This window comes from Silene latifolia, chromosome 10 (assembly GCF_048544455.1).
Source record: "Silene latifolia isolate original U9 population chromosome 10, ASM4854445v1, whole genome shotgun sequence".
Taxonomy (NCBI): domain Eukaryota; kingdom Viridiplantae; phylum Streptophyta; class Magnoliopsida; order Caryophyllales; family Caryophyllaceae; genus Silene; species Silene latifolia.
Genome location: NC_133535.1, coordinates 39,378,211 through 39,397,051, shown reverse-complemented (window position 1 = coordinate 39,397,051; position 18,841 = coordinate 39,378,211). Strand labels below are relative to the sequence as shown.

General features: G+C 36.2%; 1 protein-coding gene across 1 annotated transcript; it reads right to left on the bottom strand.

The window, feature by feature from the left end:
• Positions 1–179: 179 nt before the first annotated feature.
• On the bottom strand, positions 180–14,843 carry LOC141607475 (uncharacterized). Its single transcript, XM_074426826.1, has 5 exons — positions 14,543–14,843; positions 13,661–14,193; positions 13,146–13,521; positions 2,556–4,126; positions 180–194 (listed from the first exon to the last, which is right to left on the bottom strand). The coding sequence occupies exons 1-5, from the start codon at positions 14,841–14,843 to the stop codon at positions 180–182; spliced, it is 2,796 nt and encodes a 931-aa protein (XP_074282927.1).
• Positions 14,844–18,841: the final 3,998 nt, after the last annotated feature.

Below are 18,841 nucleotides of genomic sequence, written 5' to 3'. Positions count from 1 at the left end.
AACTAATTTACATAATTATGCTAAAGCTGCGAGAATAAAGTGATACAAACCAAAGAAAAAGAGGGAGACATATGTCCCTTCAAAATATAAACACAACCAAAAGTTTAAAGGTTTACTATAAAACATAGCCAAACTAAGTCCAAGGTTCTTTTGCTCACTAGCTCGTCCGTGTACCCCATCTAAGCATCACCATCCTGTCAATCGCATTTTATACAAACACGAAAGCCACAATTCAGTGGGGAGTAACTTCGAGTCCTCCCAGCCACGAAATGTCATATTTAATGTAACATGTAAACAACATGATAACTACTTCAATTATCGAGTATTCTAACATATGAGCACTAAACTGACCAAATTAAACTATCATGTGAAACATATAACAAGCAAGATAATCAAACTTTATCAATTGTAACGGCTTACATCTCACCTATTACAATTCATAAAATCACCATACAAGAAAGGGCAATATATCAAAGACAGGCATAAGTTCTTAGCACGGTCAATAGTCACTCTGTAACTCGAGTCTATACCACGAGGTAGGGAAGGTAATCGAACCGGTATCTTGGCTCAGAGGTTCTATCAAAACATGGCCAAGACACAACACAACCCTAGCCTAAAATCACAGAGACCTAGACATGCGGATACACACCACCGCACCCAAGACCCACAATTTTTCTAAAACAAAGTGAGTACCCTAAGGAGTCCACCAAAGGGTTGGCTAGTACTTAAGCTGACCACTTACCCTCAAAATAAGTAACGAGGTCATGCCCCAACTTGGATATAAACCCACCAAGTCAGGAACACAAAGGCTATTAAGCAGTGAACATATACTCGTCAAAGACTATAAAGACCTATCTATGACAAAAACAACAACCTGCAAGAAGTATTCAATACCAATTCCATTTCTAGCAATATTAACAATATTAAAGGTTTCAGGGAATCTAGGGCCGTTTCTACAATATAAGAAACTACTCAAATCAACCAACAACATATGTGAAATAAAAACATAATAAATGGCCTAAAACAAGAATAAGGCCGATTATCCAATTCATATAAAATTTCATCCAACCGAATTTTTACCCGCAACCCCAGCCCTGCGACAGGTACGGGTTAAATTGCGGCTGACCAATCACACAATTGACTGACATCGATTCAGTCAAAGGGACTAAGGCTCAGTTTTCGGCTTAATCACCAAAACATTGCAATTATCGCTATAAAATTCATTTTAAGCCTATTCATTACAATTTCATATTATAATCTATCCTAACATGTGCAAACTACCAATATAAGCATAATTTTACCATTAACATTATATTTACTACTAACATAATTCATTTCAAAAGATTACCCATATGTTACTTATACTAAATATAACATTAATAAACCCAAAACGACGAACATCGCATGAAAAACCGCGAAACAAGCAACAGGCCAACCCGGGCCAACCCAGGGCCTGTCGTGGGCCTGCCTGGGCCTGCCGGGCCTGCTGGCCGCCACCCCCACTACCTCCGTTTCTCCGTTTATGTTCATTTTAACACCGTTTTAAGCATTACTTAATCGTTCTCAATTCATTTCCATACTAATATGTGAACTTAAACTAACAAAAGACATGAATTAGACATGAAATTAACCCATATTATCATGTGAAATAAACCACTCAATTAACAATCACAAAATCACACAAAAAGCAAAGAATGTGACATTTATTTGTCGAGTAACTCGAAATATGTTACCTTAAGCTAGAAAAAGGCAAAATAACTCTTGGGAAAACCCTAAAAACAGTAGCTACCCATCATCCTCTACTATATAGGAGTCCCCCATATCATCCTCATAATCTTCACCTATTAAAAACAACAAAAACACAACAATAATCACTAAAACCGAAATTATACCCAAAATCATCTTAAATCGACATAAAGAAAACTGAAATTAAAACATACTAGGATGTAGATCTTGAAGAGAGGATTCCGAAAATATAAATTTTGCGAAAATCGGACTAGAAACGAAGAAATTATGATGAAATTACGATTGTAAATTATTTGATTTTTTTTTGGAATTTTCGGTCAAGAACAAGAGGAACAAAAGCAAGAACAAATGAATCCTAGGAAGAAATGGGAAGGAGGAGGAAGGTGGCGCCCAAAAGGAAAGAGGAGCGGGATTTTTGGCGGAATTTCATTAGTCGGCTTTGGCTCGTTACGACGATAATTAGAACCGTTTGTCAAATGCAAATTCCGACATGGCCAAAGTTCTTAAACACGAGATTACAAGAAGATTGAGTACTCATATGACCCATTTCCAAAATCGTTTGCCCAATGTTCAAAAGAGTTGTCATTTTTTTCCGATATGCCCTTATTTCGAAATAAAAGGTTTTTACACGGTTTAAACTATTTTTAAACATTTCGAAACTATCAAAATAAATACTTTACTTCAAAATATAATAAAATTATATTTCTTTGAATTATTATTACTTCAAATACATTAATATCAAATTTTACTTGATTAATAAATAAATTACTTCCGCAATATAATAATGGTCCGAAATTACGGGGTGTTACATGAATAATATCAGCCATCACATGTGAAGGGACCCCATTGAAGTATATGTCTGACTTCTCCCTATTGAAGCAAAGACCACTTGCCTTGGAGAAAGTGGAAAAAGCTCTCAACATCCACATAATTGAAGAAGCAGTACCCTTAGAAAATAGGAGCAAATCATCCGCAAATAATAAGTGATTTAACTTAAGAGGTCTGCACAATGGGTGAAATCTGAAATCATCCTGGTTACTGATGACATGGAGGATCCTTGATAAGTATTCCATACATATGGTAAACAAAAGAGGAGACAAGGGGTCTCCCTGTCTGAGTCCTCTTTTGCCCTTGAAAAAACCAAAGTTATTGCCATTTAAAGAAAGGGAATAGGCAGTAGTAGTTACACAAGTCATGATTTTGTCAATGAAACCAGTAGGAAAATTAAGAGCAACCAACATACTGTGCAGAAAGGACCATTCAATAGTGTCATAGGCTTTCCTTAGATCTATTTTAATGAGACATCTGGGTGAAGCACTCTTCCTCTTATAAAGCCTCACAAGATCCTGATAGATGAGTACATTCTCAACAATGTTCCTCCCCTTAATGAACCCACCCTGATTGGGACTGATAATATCAGGAAGCACATCACTTAATCTTGCACACAACAACTTAGCTATGCATTTGTAAATGACATTACAACATGTTATAGGTCGAAATTCAAGGACACTAGAGGGGTTAACAACCTTAGGAATAAGGGTAACTAGGGTAGCATTCAGTTGCTTCAGAAGCTGGCCAGTGTTAAAGAAATCAATGATGGCAGCACTAACATCATTACCTATAATAGCCCAGGAGTCCTTGAAAAACTGGCTGGAATAGCCATCAGGACCTGGAGCCTTGGATGAGGGAATAGAGAAGATGCATTTCTTAATCTCATCATAGGTGACAGGTCTCAAAAGAAGAGATTTTTGATGATCAGTTATGAGCTTACCAGTCCTGACAATAGGGATATGCACTGAAGAGGTATGTCTGCTGGTTCCAAGGAGATCAGTGTAAAACTCCAAGAAGGCATTCTCAATAAGCACAGGTTCCTTATAAAGGGTACCATGGATATCCTTAATACTGAGTACCTTGTTCTGAATATGTCTTGCCTTAATCTGCCTATGAAAGAAACCAGTATTTTCATCCCCATCCTGAAGCCATTCAACCTTAGCTTTTAGTCTCAGGAAGCTCATTTGAGCTCTATGAAGATTATTATATTTCTGAGCAGCTTGTTGTTCAGCCTCCCTGAGATTCATGTCATGAGGGTTAAGATGCAACTTTGTCTGTAAACTATCCAAAAGAAACCTGGCAAGTTCAGTTGCATTATCAATATCAGATAACTTTTGCTTGTTAAGCTTTTTCAGAGGCTTCTTAAGGTTTTTCAACTTGGACACCACTTGATACATTCTAACCCCAACAATTAGTTTGTCCCATTCAGATTGAACTATGTTGGCAAAATCCTTGGACTTTCCCCACATGTTAAAGTATCTGAAGGAAGATTTCCTAAGCATAGGAGCTTCAGATCTATAACAGATGCATGGGTTATGATCAAATAATCCTTCATTCAAAAAGTAGACATAAGAATTAGGATATAATTGTAACCAAGTATGATTAATGAGAAATCTATCTATCCTGGAAAAAACCCTAGTAGAAGGGTCTTGTTTGTTATTCCATGTATAGAAAGACCCCTGGGCTTTAAGATCCACCAGTTCACAATAATCCACACATAATCTAAAATCCTCAATCTCACTCCACAACACAGTACTTCCTACTGTTGGAATATGTGTCCTCCGACAATAATGCGATCACAACTGTTGATCATGATGATCACATGTTTAAGTCTCATTATAAAGAATACAATTGGGAAGTAATATTTACTGTCAACTGGTCCACACATATCGGTAATGATTGGCTGACTAGAGTTTGACATTACTGTCGTGCGACGGTGGTGATCAGTTGATCCCCTAGGTCATACCTATAAGGCAACACTCTTAATTGATCATTTAATTAATCGTATAACGTTACGAGTTAATTAAATTACTTGAAAATTGACGGACGATTTTGGAAGTAAAATTTACGTATCACATTGAAATTTGATTAAATGAGATACGGTCTGAGCAATCGAATTGTATCATTGCTCAGATGAAATTATTGTTTAAGGAAACAATTGAATTTGAATGAATTATTATAAATACAAATTGTTGTGATTTATAAATTGGTAAAATCTTTTGGTACAAGTAATTATGAATTACTAAGTCGATTTTTGTATATGACGTATTTTTATTAATATGTTAAAAATACATAACAAATTTATGCGACATGTGACATGTAACATATTGACAAATTGACAAAAATAATATGGATTCCATGTTATAAGTGTACCGAAATAAGGAGGAGGATTAGGATGATATTGTGTTGATTTTAATTAGTGGAAAACATAATCATTCACTAATAGCCTAGCCATGCAACCCTAGTGCCTCTTGTGAAGAGCACCTTGCTCATGCATTGGCCCTAATAACCTCCCCCCTTACCCGGTTTTGGCAAAAGAAAAGACCAAGGGTTTTCTCTATAATTTGCCTAACACATTACTTGTTTTGTGTGTGCATTTTAGAAAAAATTATTCATTCACCTAAATATTTTTAGAGAGATAAAAATATTCTATCTTCCTCTTCTCCTCTCCTAACCGGTTTTAAAGAGACAAAAACCAAAATTATTTTGGGTCATTTTTCATACAAGATTAATATTGTACTAGTATCTATAATATTAATTTTAATTTAGAGTGTGCTTTGGGTATAAAACTTTGGGAGAGATCCTAAACTTGGGTCTTTGTTCATCCAAAAGTAAAGCACAAGAACAAGAGAGAAAGGTGATCTCTCTTGTGCCCTATAAACCGAAAATCCAATGTAAGACAATGATTTCTCCTTTATATTGTTCATTAGTTTGCATGCATAAGATCATTTGTTAATTTTATGACAAATTAAATTAAAACATATATGAGTATGTTAAGTATATAGATCAACTTTTCCTTCAATTGGTATCAGAGCCATGGTTGTTTGCATGCAAATCGGTTAAACGTTTTTCCGAGTTATAAAGATTAACATATAAAACTTGTAAAATTTGTGTTATTATGATATATCACAAAGTTAATTTTTGCATGTTAAAGTTTCTGATCCTAAAATGTTTTTAGGATATTTTGGTTATTTTATGGATTTTTATTGTTCATATTACATATAATGGCATTAAAATATGATTTTTATGAATAAAATGTCATTTTCGGACTAAAAATAGCTAAACTTCGAATTTTTCAGTGATTTTTGGATATGTTGTCACATATATTATTTTGAGATAACCTGTAAATTTTCATAATTTTTGGACTTCTTATGCTCGAAAAATAGATTTTTCATTATTAAATTCGGATTTAGGTGAAAAATAGGTTAATATGAGATATATTTCGAATCTGGTCATAGAAATTTAATATGTTGTCACATACAATTTTACAAGATGTGTGTAAAATAATAGGCTATATTGAAGTCTTTGTGCATGATTTATGATTTTTTGAAGAAAAATAGCATAAATAGTGACATTATTAGTGAAATATTAATAAAACATAATCTATGACTAAGGAAAAACGTCACATGTTGAATTTTATTATCATTTTCAGATCTAAAGTTGAAAAGTTGATGAATATAATTTTTCTCATGTTTTTATGATTATTTTGTTAAAAACCGATTAACCGCAACATTGTTTTTTCCGGAAAAATTTCGAAATTTTTAACCTAAGTTTTTGAACATTATGAGTGTCATGGTATTTTTCCAGAATGTTCATGAGCTTAAATTTCAAATTTTGAATTTATTTGAAATTTTGTGATTTAATTGAAGTTTATAGCTTATTTTTGTATTTTTAAGTCCATTAATGAACAAATTTTAGTAATATAAGTTAATTATGGTCAAATAATTAGTGATGACTAAATTTTGAGTCCTAAGTGGTTAGGGTAATTAACTAATGCATAAATATGAATTTATGTAATTTTTGTGATTTTAAAATGTTGAATCACGCAAATCCGTAAAAACCGAGTAATATACGATATTGGCTATTTAAAGGCGATTTAGCATAAAATTGAGCATATTCATACATATTATAATGCTGCATTTTCTTTATGATTGTCATAATTTTTATTTTATGTAATTTTTGAATTATGTAATTTTACTTAGTATGGCCTTAGTTTTTAATTGGTATTTCCCGAAATGTATGGGAATATCGATTCGGTTGTAATTTATTGTGATCTCGTATCACCGTTTTGTAATTTAATAGATTTATTTTATTTTAGTTACAAATGTATAATAGGAAATTATGTAATTTGTTATGTAATTTAATTTATTCCGGAGTTCCTAAAGACGGATTTCTTCAAGAAGGCGATACATAAAGACGGTGTTACCTCGAGATGCGTGCCACAACCGAAGTTCAAGGGACCAATGGAGTTGGTTTCCGAATATGTAATAGTTAAATAGTTTTTCTGTTTTAGGAAGGTCATACTAGGATTTATTTTATGTTTGCATTTTATTTATATGTCGCATGCATCGCTAAATCGCCATAACTAAAACATGCATCATCATCTTTATCGAGTTTATCGACCGTGTCAATTAAAATTATCGTAGTTCACCGCTTTAGTTCACTTAAAACGTGATAGATAATAAATTGACATGACCTCTCGCTAAAACAATTAATTGAGAAATAGCCTTACCAAATAGTAGAAACCATGAAAACCTATTTCGCGAGGGAGTGCACTCGGCCCTACCGGGGTACAAACCTTGTTACGTAGGGGAAGTGGGTGATGAGTGTTAATCCACCGAATTCATGTTAATGAGGGTTTCATCGGCCATACCGTGCCCAAGTTGATATGGATTTGGATCATGGACACATTTATTCGAAATTTGGATTGAACTCAACAAAAGTTTTTGATAAGGGTTTCATCGGCCATACCGTGCCCTTGTCGGATGTGTTTTGGGCTATAGATAATTATTAATGTAATTTTATCGACCAAGAGTTCTAAAAGTAGAATCGATTAAAACGTTAATCCACCGAGTTATATTGATAAGGGTTTCATCGGCCATACCGTGCCTAAGTCGATATGAATTTGGGTCTTGGAATCATTTATCTAGTTGGGTAGAGGTCACTAGAAAAATGCATAAAACTTGTTTAAATTATACATTTTTACGAGTATTATTATTAAAAAGACATTTGTTTTACTCCTTCTATTTTGTTTTGTAGACCGCTTCTTTTTCTCATAACAAATGGCTACACCAACCCCTAATGCCACGCCTCTCGCTAATTCCTCTTGGCTCCGATCCTTCATGGATCGATGTAAACTTGAAAAGAATGGGTCAAATTTCTCCGATTGGGATGCCCAACTCAAACTAGCCGCCCAAGGTGACGACAAGCTTCGTTACCTTACCGAGGCCTCTCCACCCGAACCTAATGCTAGGTCGACCGCCGCCACCAAGGAAGCATATGAGGCTTACCATAAGGAGTCCGCCGCAATGAAAAATGTCTTGATATTTGCGATGGAGGCGGACCTCCAAAGGAGAGCCTTTAAAATGTGCATCGCTAATGAGATTTACTCCAAACTTGTGACAATGTTTTCACAAACTCCGCGGATCGTCCAATATGAGGTGGCCGCGGCATTCTTTGATCTCGACTTCAAAGAGGGCCAAAAGGTTAGCCCTCATATGCTCAAACTTATGGAGCTTGTCGAGACCTTGAAAATTCAAAAGGTTGAAATCCCCAAAGAACTCATTGTAGATAGGATTCTACGCTCCTTGTCAAAAGTCAAAGCGTATGTTCAATTCCGGGTGAATTTTAACATGCAAGACAGGGATGTGTCTCTTGAAGAATTGCACGAGTTACTTGTGCAAGCCGAGAGGGACATGGGGTTAAATGTGAACCCACCCAAGGATGTGCTTAACATAAGCACTAAGAGTAAGGGGAAGTTCAAGAAAAATGGGAGAAAGGGTAAGAAGCAAACTCCCACTTTCACCAAAGCAAGGGCTAATGATGCTAGCACTTCAAGAATCAAGAAGGGTCCTCTTGATAAATGCCATTATTGTAATGGTATGGGACATTGGAAAAGAAATTGTTCCAAATACCTTGGTGATATTAAGGCTGGAAAGATTACTCCAGTAGGTAAATGACTATCCTTTCTTTTATGTTTCTATTTCAACTATGGTATTATGATACAAAGTTGTGATAATGTATCTCCCTTTTTATTGTAAATAGGGCCTCCACCAAGCAAAGACAAGGGAAAGGAAAAGCAAGCATGAGAAACCATCAAGAAGCTAGGGATAGCTTTCATGGAGCTTTGCTTTTCATTGTCTTATTTTAATTATGTTTTGAATTTTTAGAACCTTTAAGTTTCCGTGTTCGACATGGAAAGGTATTTTGGATAATTGGTTGTTTTTGGATAATGGTGACTTGGTTTGCAACCCAAATCACCCATTTTATCATTTTATCCTTTGTTCTAAAAAATTCGTATTTAAATGCTTGCTCTTAGAAACATATGATTATTCACTTAAAGTGATCTAATAGACAATTATAATGATGGGATTCATTATACGTCCACATGCTTATGGCTTGTGTATGATTATTTATAAAGTGATAATGAGTCTATGAACTCTCTTAAAGGAATGTCAATCACCAAGTACACTTCAATATCTAAAAACTAATTAGTCAACCTATGAGGTAGTTCTCCTTATACTTCAAAATCATTATTTGTGTCTCATATAATATCTTTGAATCTCTAGTGTATTTATTCGAAAGATAGAGTGGGAGAAAAATGAGGACACAACACACACCAAGATAAGTTTGTGAACTTGTGTAAATGAGATCTACACAATGAAGAATGATTTGGATAAAGGTATGTCTATTTATATAGTATACCCAAATAGATGAGATCTATGGTCTCGAATAGTTCTATATGACTAAAGAGACCAAGTGAAGTAATCGAAAGAACATATTCTTAAGATAACTACGTGAGGACGCCAAAAGGAAGTTTTGGATAAAAATGACTAATGTAAAGTCTTAACATGAGTTTTGACTGAGTTTAGACTAGTTTACGATAAATTTTGACCAATAGTTTCAAACCTTGAGATTTACTTAAGAGCCTAAATGAATCAAAGTAACTTACTAAGTTATTAACAAGTTGCAAGGATTGATATACCGATATCTTCAAAAGCTAAGTTAAGCATTAACCACGCAAATGTCATTTCTTAACCTCATTATGAAAATGAAATGGTTAAACCTCCTTCCGAAAGGGTAATTCGAAGGACGTGTTCTAAATATTATTTATATTTAAATAATGACATTGCTACACATCATTATGATATGTGTGAGTTAGAGATTAAAATCTCTTTCCATAAGGATAAGATGAGACCACTTCAAAATAGGTATTTTGAAAGGATATGATGGGAACATATATGGTTCTGTCTTAATAACTTGGCAATGCAATTTATGTTTCAATTCTTGAAAAGTTTCGATTGAGAAGTCGATTTCGAAACATATGGAATTGAGTGGGAGTTAGGAAATTATCATGTGAAGACATGGAATTTAGTGGGAGCAATCATCTTGTAAAAAGTTATAACTCATCACTCATTGAAGAATGACGAGCTAATACCTTCCTTCATAGAGGATGATTTGAGTTTTCAATTCTGGATGAAAATGGACTATGATGAATCCAATTACATCAAGGGATGTTGGATTAGTATTGAGAGATACACATCGAATCAACAAGATACATAGGTTGTTCATCTAAATGAAATGGAATTACCATTAGCAGTCATGGTCGTTCCTTGAACCTAAATATAGTTGATGACATGATTAAAAGTAACTAATGTTTCCGCCATTAGAATAATCATGCACATGTCCAATTATGAATCATATGCATAAGAGCATGATGGATCATTGGTAAGCCATAATAGAAACGTCATAAATTCTCAAGAAGAATCCGATGAGCGTTTTCAGTGTTTGTCAGAATACTCTGTTATGTAACAAAAGGTTGCACAGATTAATGAAAATCCGAACACATGTAAGGATTTATGAGAATCCTAAACCTTTCAAACTAGAAAGAGAAATAAGAAGTTTTGGAAAGATACTTAGTTGGACAAAAGGTTGCTCAAAACTAATCTTTCCTAAATATGCTAGGACTTGTGAGAAGTGCTAGGCTAATCATCTTGACAATTGTTGCAAGATTTTACAAAACATATACCTAGTGCATTGTGTGTGGATGGAGTACTTGATCAGTACAAGTTATATCATTCACCACAAATTCATTCGTTATGTGATAATAGATTAGGAAGTTCTTTCAAGATAAAGAACCGAAACCAAGGTCGGGAACCTTGATGTGTACTTGGTAAGGTTCATGCTATGAGAGAGAACATGAATGTAAAGGAAAATGCAAGAATAAGAAGTTTGAACACATGGACACATGGCATGTTAAACTTCTATTGCAATCAATAAGTGTTTACACTTACGATATGCATCACAAGGTTGTAATATGATATTGACTACCCGAGTGTGATGTTGACATTTGTCGTTTGAGTTGTTATTAACTCACTTTATACTTTGTTACATCCAACGGGTTGTAGAGACAATTGAACCCCGTTTAAGTGAACATGGATTAGCATTGTATTTGCCCATAGTTACTTACATGAGGTGACGTCTCGAAGTGACTACAATGTGATGCGATTGATGGCAAGTTCAACTGCCATAGAGTCATATGAGAACGACTAGTCGATCACATAGGCAGACTGTTAGGAACATTTTGTCGGGCCTTATGACCGCTTATAGAGTTCTGGCAAATTTATATAGCCTGGTCGTGGCGAGAGCTACTATAGTATTCAAATGAGTCGATTCTTTTGACTAAAGACTATTCGCCTAAGATGGCACAGTTTCAGATTAACTTTGATTTGTGTTACTACGACCTTCGTAAATGGGGTCAAATGGGCATATTTTGGGTTATTATGGCTGTGGCTAGTCGAAGGGAATGAGTGCGATAGGAATTGTCCACCCCTAGTGAGGGTTATAATAATATCTCAGGGCCACTCGAGGAGTAATGAACTGGAAATGCGTGGCCACGCTCGGAATGTATCCATGGTGGATAAATCCGGTCAATCAGTTATTCTCCAGATCGAGGAAACCACTCTCGATATGATCACTTGCAAGTACGACCTGAAAGACACCTTGCATTGAGTGGGAGATAGTAATAGGACAAGAGAATTGGTGACGCACACTTGTCGAGGACAAGTGGGAGATTGTTGGAATATGTGTCCTCCGACAATAATGCGATCACAACTGTTGATCATGATGATCACATGTTTAAGTCTCATTATAAAGAATACAATTGGGAAGTAATATTTACACCCAACTGGTCCACACATATCGGTAATGATTGGCTGACTAGAGTTTGACATTACTGTCGTGCGACGGTGGTGATCAGTTGATCCCCTAGGTCATACCTATAGGGCAACACTCTTAATTGATCATTTAATTAATCGTATAACGTTACGAGTTAATTAAATTACTTGAAAATTGACGGACGATTTTGGAAGTAAAATTTACGTATCACATTGAAATTTGATTAAATGAGATACGGTCTGAGCAATCGAATTGTATCATTGCTCAGATGAAATTATTGTTTAAGGAAACAATTGAATTTGAATGAATTATTATAAATACAAATTGTTGTGATTTATAAATTGGTAAAATATTTTGGTACAAGTAATTATGAATTACTAAGTCGATTTTTGTATATGACGTATTTTTATTAATACGTTGATTTTTAATATGTTAAAAATACATAACAAATTTATGTGACATGTGACATGTAACATATTGACAAATTGACAAAAATAATATGGATTCCATGTTATAAGTGTACTGAAATAAGGAGGAGGATTAGGATGATATTGTGTTGATTTTAATTAGTGGAAAACATAATCATTCACTAATAGCCTAGCCATGCAACCCTAGTGCCTCTTGTGAAGAGCACCTTGCTCATGCATTGGCCCTAATAACCTCCCCCCTTACCCGGTTTTGGCAAAAGAAAAGACCAAGGGTTTTCTCTATAATTTGCCTAACACATTACTTGTTTTGTGTGTGCATTTTAGAAAAAATTATTCATTCACCTAAATATTTTTAGAGAGATAAAAATATTCTATCTTCCTCTTCTCCTCTCCTAACCGGTCTTAGAGAGACAAAAACCAAAATTATTTTGGGTCATTTTTCATACAAGATTAATATTGTACTAGTATCTATAATATTAATTTTAATTTAGAGTGTGCTTTGGGTATAAAACTTTGGGAGAGATCCTAAACTTGGGTCTTTGTTCATCCAAAAGGAAAGCACAAGAACAAGAGAGAAAGGTGATCTCTCTTGTGCCCTATAAACCGAAAATCCAATGTAAGACAATGATTTCTCCTTTATATTGTTCATTAGTTTGCATGCATAAGATCATTTGTTAATTTTATGACAAATTAAATTAAAACATATATGAGTATGTTAAGTATATAGATCTACTTTTCATTCACCTACTCTCTCATTGTAATGCAAGATAGCATTAAAGTCCCCCACAACACACCAAGCAATATTGCACTGATCCTTCAGATCTTGAAGCTCATGCCAAAGATGCACCCTCTCAGTATCAGAGTTAGACCCATAGACCACAGTAAACCAGAAATGATCCCCAGACTGCATATCAGTAACATCCACAGTAATCTGCTGATCAGAGGAGTGCACTAAATGAACATTGAAAATTTGAGGCAACCAAATAATCCATACTCTACCCCCAGGGTGATGCATATTATTATTGATACCATACCACCTTTGACCAAGATTATTCAAAACAGTAGTAAAATTAGTAGACTTAACCTTAGTTTCAACTAATCCATAAAGACCTATTTTATTCTGATGAAGAAACCATTTAACATCAGCTTGTTTATTTAAACTATTAATACCCCTAACATTCCAACACCCAATATTATCCATGCTCATTGATAACTTGATGTTTTGGAGATCCCCCTTGACTTCTTGTCTCAGTTACTACCTTAGTTGAGTCCTTAGTAGCAGGTCCCCCCTGGTTAGCTGTCACAGGTTGTGCCTGAGTTGACCCTTTTGAAGGAGATCTTGGAGGAGAGGTAAGAGCATCAGCATAGGACATATCTACTGACACTCTTGTAGCCACTCCTCCAGGATCAGGTGCTAAAGAGTCATTAGTCATCAGAGAAGTAGAAGTTGTTCCTGTCATACTGGAAGACTGGGCAGCAGTAGTCACCATTGATATAGGATCCACCACAACCTTAGAAGTCACCACATTTTTAAGCTTCCATACCTGAGTCACTTTAGGTTTAGGTTTAGAGGGTTTTCTGCAGAGACTCTGATGATGTCCTATTCCTTTGCATAAAGAGCAGATGATAGGCTTCCATTCATACTCCACAAGGACACAATTCTGACGACCATGTTCATCATTAAAGTACAATTTATCAGGAAACTCCTGACCCACTTGCACTTCAACCATTAAACGAGCATAGCCAAGTCTGGTCTTGTCTAAAGTAGCATTATCAGCCCTAACATACTTCCCTAAAAGATAGGAGAGCTTGCGTAGACAATTCTCCCCCCCCCCCCCCCCCGAACTTCAATCCTAACCCACATAATCGAACCCAAATTGGCACACTTTTAATAGGAGCTTTAGTTAATAAAGCATCTTCAGTCCATGGGTGAACAACTATGGGCTTATTGTCAAACATAGGGTAACCCTATTGAAGGACAAGGTTTTTGCACTCCAAAGTGGGAAAGCGAACAATAAACACCCCATTAGGGAGAAAGGAGATCTTATCATAGTGGTATTGCCCCCAAATGCGTTTGATATGACCCGAAATTAATTCCCACGGTGGATTGCCCCCTCAGACATAACAAATAACAGCCGTACTCCAATACTCTATCTTAGATTTCACATCATCAACAGTAAATTGTAAGACACCAGATTTGGGAGACGAAGGCGGAGAAGGGGTTTTCTTAGCATGGCGAACTTCCTGCCAACCATCCCCATTATCATCCTCACTGCCAAGTTCACTAGCATCGTCAACAAGGATCGTACTTTCAGTGGGTTCTTCCTCAACAACAGCAGCCAGGTCAACTTCCGGTATACCCACAATCTCATTGACAGACTTTGTTCCTTTGGCATGTGCAGATTGGGGAATCCCCAAGGAAGTAGACGCTGATTGATCCATTATCGGAGAAAACCCTAGAGATTGATCACGTAAATTAGAAAAGGACAGTCGAATTCGTGCTTTAGATTTAGTTTTTGATTGTTTTTGAGATTTTTTGGGTACAGTTTTCCTTGCCATAGTGCAATGGAATCCTAAAACCCTAGAGAGAAGTCAGAGAAACCTCTCTCTAAAATCCTCATTTCTGGTTTTTTGTGTTTTGAATTATGACAAAACACGACTTCTGTCGAGTTTTTACTCAGACAGGGACGCGCTCAGGAAAGGACGCAGCAGATGTTGCGCCTCTTCCCCAGTTCCCTCCAGCTCAATTTTCAAAAGTTCGTTATATGTTCGTTATTTGTGGGCCCATCTTTGGTGCGCCTCTTCTCTAACACCATATGTCATATATTTGGATTCTTGGGCATTTATTTTTGTCCGGACCCGTAATTTCTTCGAGCAGACTGTGAATTGTCTCAGTACTTTATCAAGCCCAGCAAGCATAATTCATCAAGAATTCGCTTGCAATAATGAGCAGATTTTCGACGGTGTTTCGACACGCCTTTATCAACATCCTATTATTTTCCCAACGAGAGTTCATGATAGCCGATTATACTTCTCTAGATATGGAATTCGCTTGAGACCGACGCAAGCAGATTCCCCCCAGCAGGTTCTACCGACGTCCTGATAATCTCAAAATTTATTTATTTCAGATAGTCCTTCAGCAACCTTCAGAATTCTTGTGACCCTCCTGCCTTCAGACATCAAGTTATCTTTAGACCAAAGAGTTTTGCCGAAGTGCTTTCAGTTCCGTATCGCCCGGGAGTCTCAGGTATGGTTTCTTCTTATGGCTGACGAGCTTCCTTACGTAGTCTAATGGACTTTAAACGACCCTCCCCGATAGTCGACAGACTCTAAAATGTTCCTGACGACAGGTCCTTGGCTCAGACTCCTTGAGCCGCCTCGCGTCGCCATTGTCGTCAGGTTGTAATCTTCGATTGACCTAATGGCTATACTTTGACTTTTGCCCTGTCCAAGCCTCAGTCAAAGTGGGGGCTCTGTAGATACCTTATTTCTGCACCTCCCGCAAACCACCCGGTGATGATTGGGCCTCATGTTTGGTACACGGAACGATTTATGACAGTTCGTAAGTTTATCGTCAAGTGATAGCTCAAATACTTGTGTCTACCCCTTGGTCGTCATCTACGTGCCATTACGATCGTTTTGACAGTAATTAGAGTTCATTTGGAGTCCGGGTCAAAAAACTGCTTCATTTTCTAATAAACCGTTTAAAATGTCGAGTCGAAATATTCTGGAATATTCCGGATATCTCTATTCCATAATTTAATTTTTGTCTTTTTGGTATAATATTTCCCGAAAATCATATTTTTAAGAATAAGGAAGTCGAGATCTACCGCAATTTCATAAAAGAAACGCGGAAATCTTTCTTCCGCGGGAGGAAACCTCTGGGGAAAGGACACAGCACTTGCTGCGCCACTTCCAAGAGCCGCAGCAGCTGCTGCGCCTCTTCCCCAGCCCTTTTCTACATATTTTCATATCTTTTCGAGATTTGTTTCCAAAGTTTTAGTCATTCCATAATTCCTCCGTGTGATTAGTATAAATAGGGACCTTCGTTCCTCATATTCCTCACGCGAGTGTCCGCCCTTCTCTTCTCCCTTTGCATTCTAAGACCATGGTCTAAGCTTATTGACGTTTACGTGCTTGATCAATCAACCACGTAAGCTCGGATCCTTCTAAGTACCGGTCTCGTTGCATGACCGACCAATTTGACCAACTACACTCAATCAATTAATCAATCAATTTAATCTAAATCCTCTCACGATGGCACTTTCATCATACATTTGAGTCAAGTCATCACTAAACGTTAACTTAGTTAATCTCGTTTCGTCAAACATGTAAGTCTAAGGGTGTAAATCCCTATTTTATTATTGTATTTTTACTATTGTACCAATTAATGTAAGGTTTACGTCAAAAATATGTTTAAGAACGATTTCTAAAAACCCTTTTATCAAATTGTTTTTACGGATTAACTACAGGCAGACGTCGAGAAGAAACGCGGCAATTGCTGAGCCTCTTCGAAGAGTCGCAGCATCTGTTGCGCCTCTTCCTGAGGTTGCCGCAGTTTCTGATTTTCTTCTTCTTCCTCGCTTCTCTGTTAATTCGTCTTTTCGTCTTTCTTTTCTTATTTTCTTCTTATTCATCCGTATACAATGATTTCGATACAAATTCTGAAATATTTTATCACTTTAAATCCGACTTAAATCCCTTGTAATCAATATTTGTGGGTTTTCGTCATTAAATCAAACCCGGATTTTTGGAGATTCGATTCGTTCATATCAAGTCTCTGGAATTCGACTTTTTTATATTTTCATCCGTTTGTCATATGTTTCATTCGTTTTCATCTCCTTATTTAACCTAATTAATTTGTAGTTAGTTTATAATTCACTTTAATTCACTACAATTAATTCTAATTCGTTTTACTTGTTTTATCGCTTTTACGACCAATTCACATGTAAATAATATGCTAAATCACTTTCATCCGAGTTAAATATCAACAATAAATAATTAAACACACCAACGAACATCAACAACACGTAGTTCCGGCTTCACAGCCAGAGCTCACCTCAGGAACAGAAGCAGTGACCACTGCGCCTCTTCCAAGAGATGCAGCATTGTTGCGCCTGTTCTGGGTTGAGCTCTGTCTCTAAACTTCCGTTCTTGCTTTGACCTAATTCAATAGTTTACGTATTAATCGATTATTAACCATAATATCACTCTAATATGTCCGTGTTATCCTAATTTGTTTTCTCTTGTTTTTCTCAAATTATCCGTCTTAAACATATTTTTGACGTAAATCATTTAAACCGTTGTAATTTATTGTAATTTTAATTATCATTGTTTATTGTATTGTATGGTTTATTTACTTGTTTTCACATGTAATCAATTTAAACCCTAATTCGACATACTTGTATGCTAAATTACGTGTTTACCGACATAGTTTAATTCACATGCTAGGATTAAACTGTGGATGTTGCATTGCATGCATATAATCGTCAAGATATCAAGTACAAACGATCTTCCCTAATGATTAGTAGAGGCCGCTATCGAGGCGGGCGGGATTAGGTGTTCATTAAAAGGACTTCCTATTACGTACCCTCACCCCTTACTCCAGATCTCTGTGAACATCCGTGTTCATTGCCATCCACGAGAGTCATTCTAGACATAGAATGCTAAGGGTAACGAGTTCTTAGTGTTCATGTCACTACTTTGTGTCTTGACATGGCATGAGGTATTCGAACGGTTTTCAATTTTCCACAATAAATTGGTGGCGACTCCACAAACGCAAACGCTTGTTTTCCAAGCGCCCATGTGGGTCCCCCGTGTCCACAATTAGTATAGAAAACAGTTTAAATGTCAAACACAATATGCTCTTTACTTAAAAAAAAAAGTTCTTTTCTCTTGAGATCGAGACGGTTAACTCACACGAATATTAATTCGAGAACTCTTTTAACTCGAACCTACACTACAAACAATGCACGGTACTCAATTACTATATTACTGAAAATGAATCATATAACTCCTGAAGCTACCCTTGACGCGTGGTAGAAAAACCGGGAGAAGAAAAAAACACGACTTGGTACGGAATAACAAAAATGTCTGTAAATCACAAGAACTGTGGACATTTAAGGCTGTCAGTGTGCGATAAACAAGTCTCGGGGACAAATCGAATACTCGTTAAAAAATGGTTTAATACTTGTTTTTTTTTTGGGGGGGGGGGGGGCTGAAATTACATAGGGTATCTCTAGAAACGACCCCGAAAACTTGGTAGAAAAAGCAAGAGAAAAAGAATCACGACCCGATACGGCCTCCCAAACGGCTCAAATTTAATTGTATATTAAAGTGTATAATACACGGTTTTTGGGATCCCAAGGTCTCAAAACAAAAAATGTCGGTAAATCGCACAAACGATTTCTAGGGTCAGGGCCTCAAAAATTTTGAGGAAT

Bases quoted from the DNA above. Each gene is read 5' to 3' on its own strand.
- LOC141607475 (XM_074426826.1), bottom strand. From the start codon at position 14,843: ATGGATCAATCAGCGTCTACTTCCTTGGGGATTCCCCAATCTGCACAT. The intron at 14,194-14,542 runs GTACGGCTGTTA...CCTATCTTTTAG, and splicing joins ATCTAAGATAGAGTATTGGA to GGAAGTATGTTAGGGCTGAT. The intron at 13,522-13,660 runs GTAGTAACTGAG...TTTCTTCATCAG, and splicing joins CTACTAAGGACTCAACTAAG to AATAAAATAGGTCTTTATGG.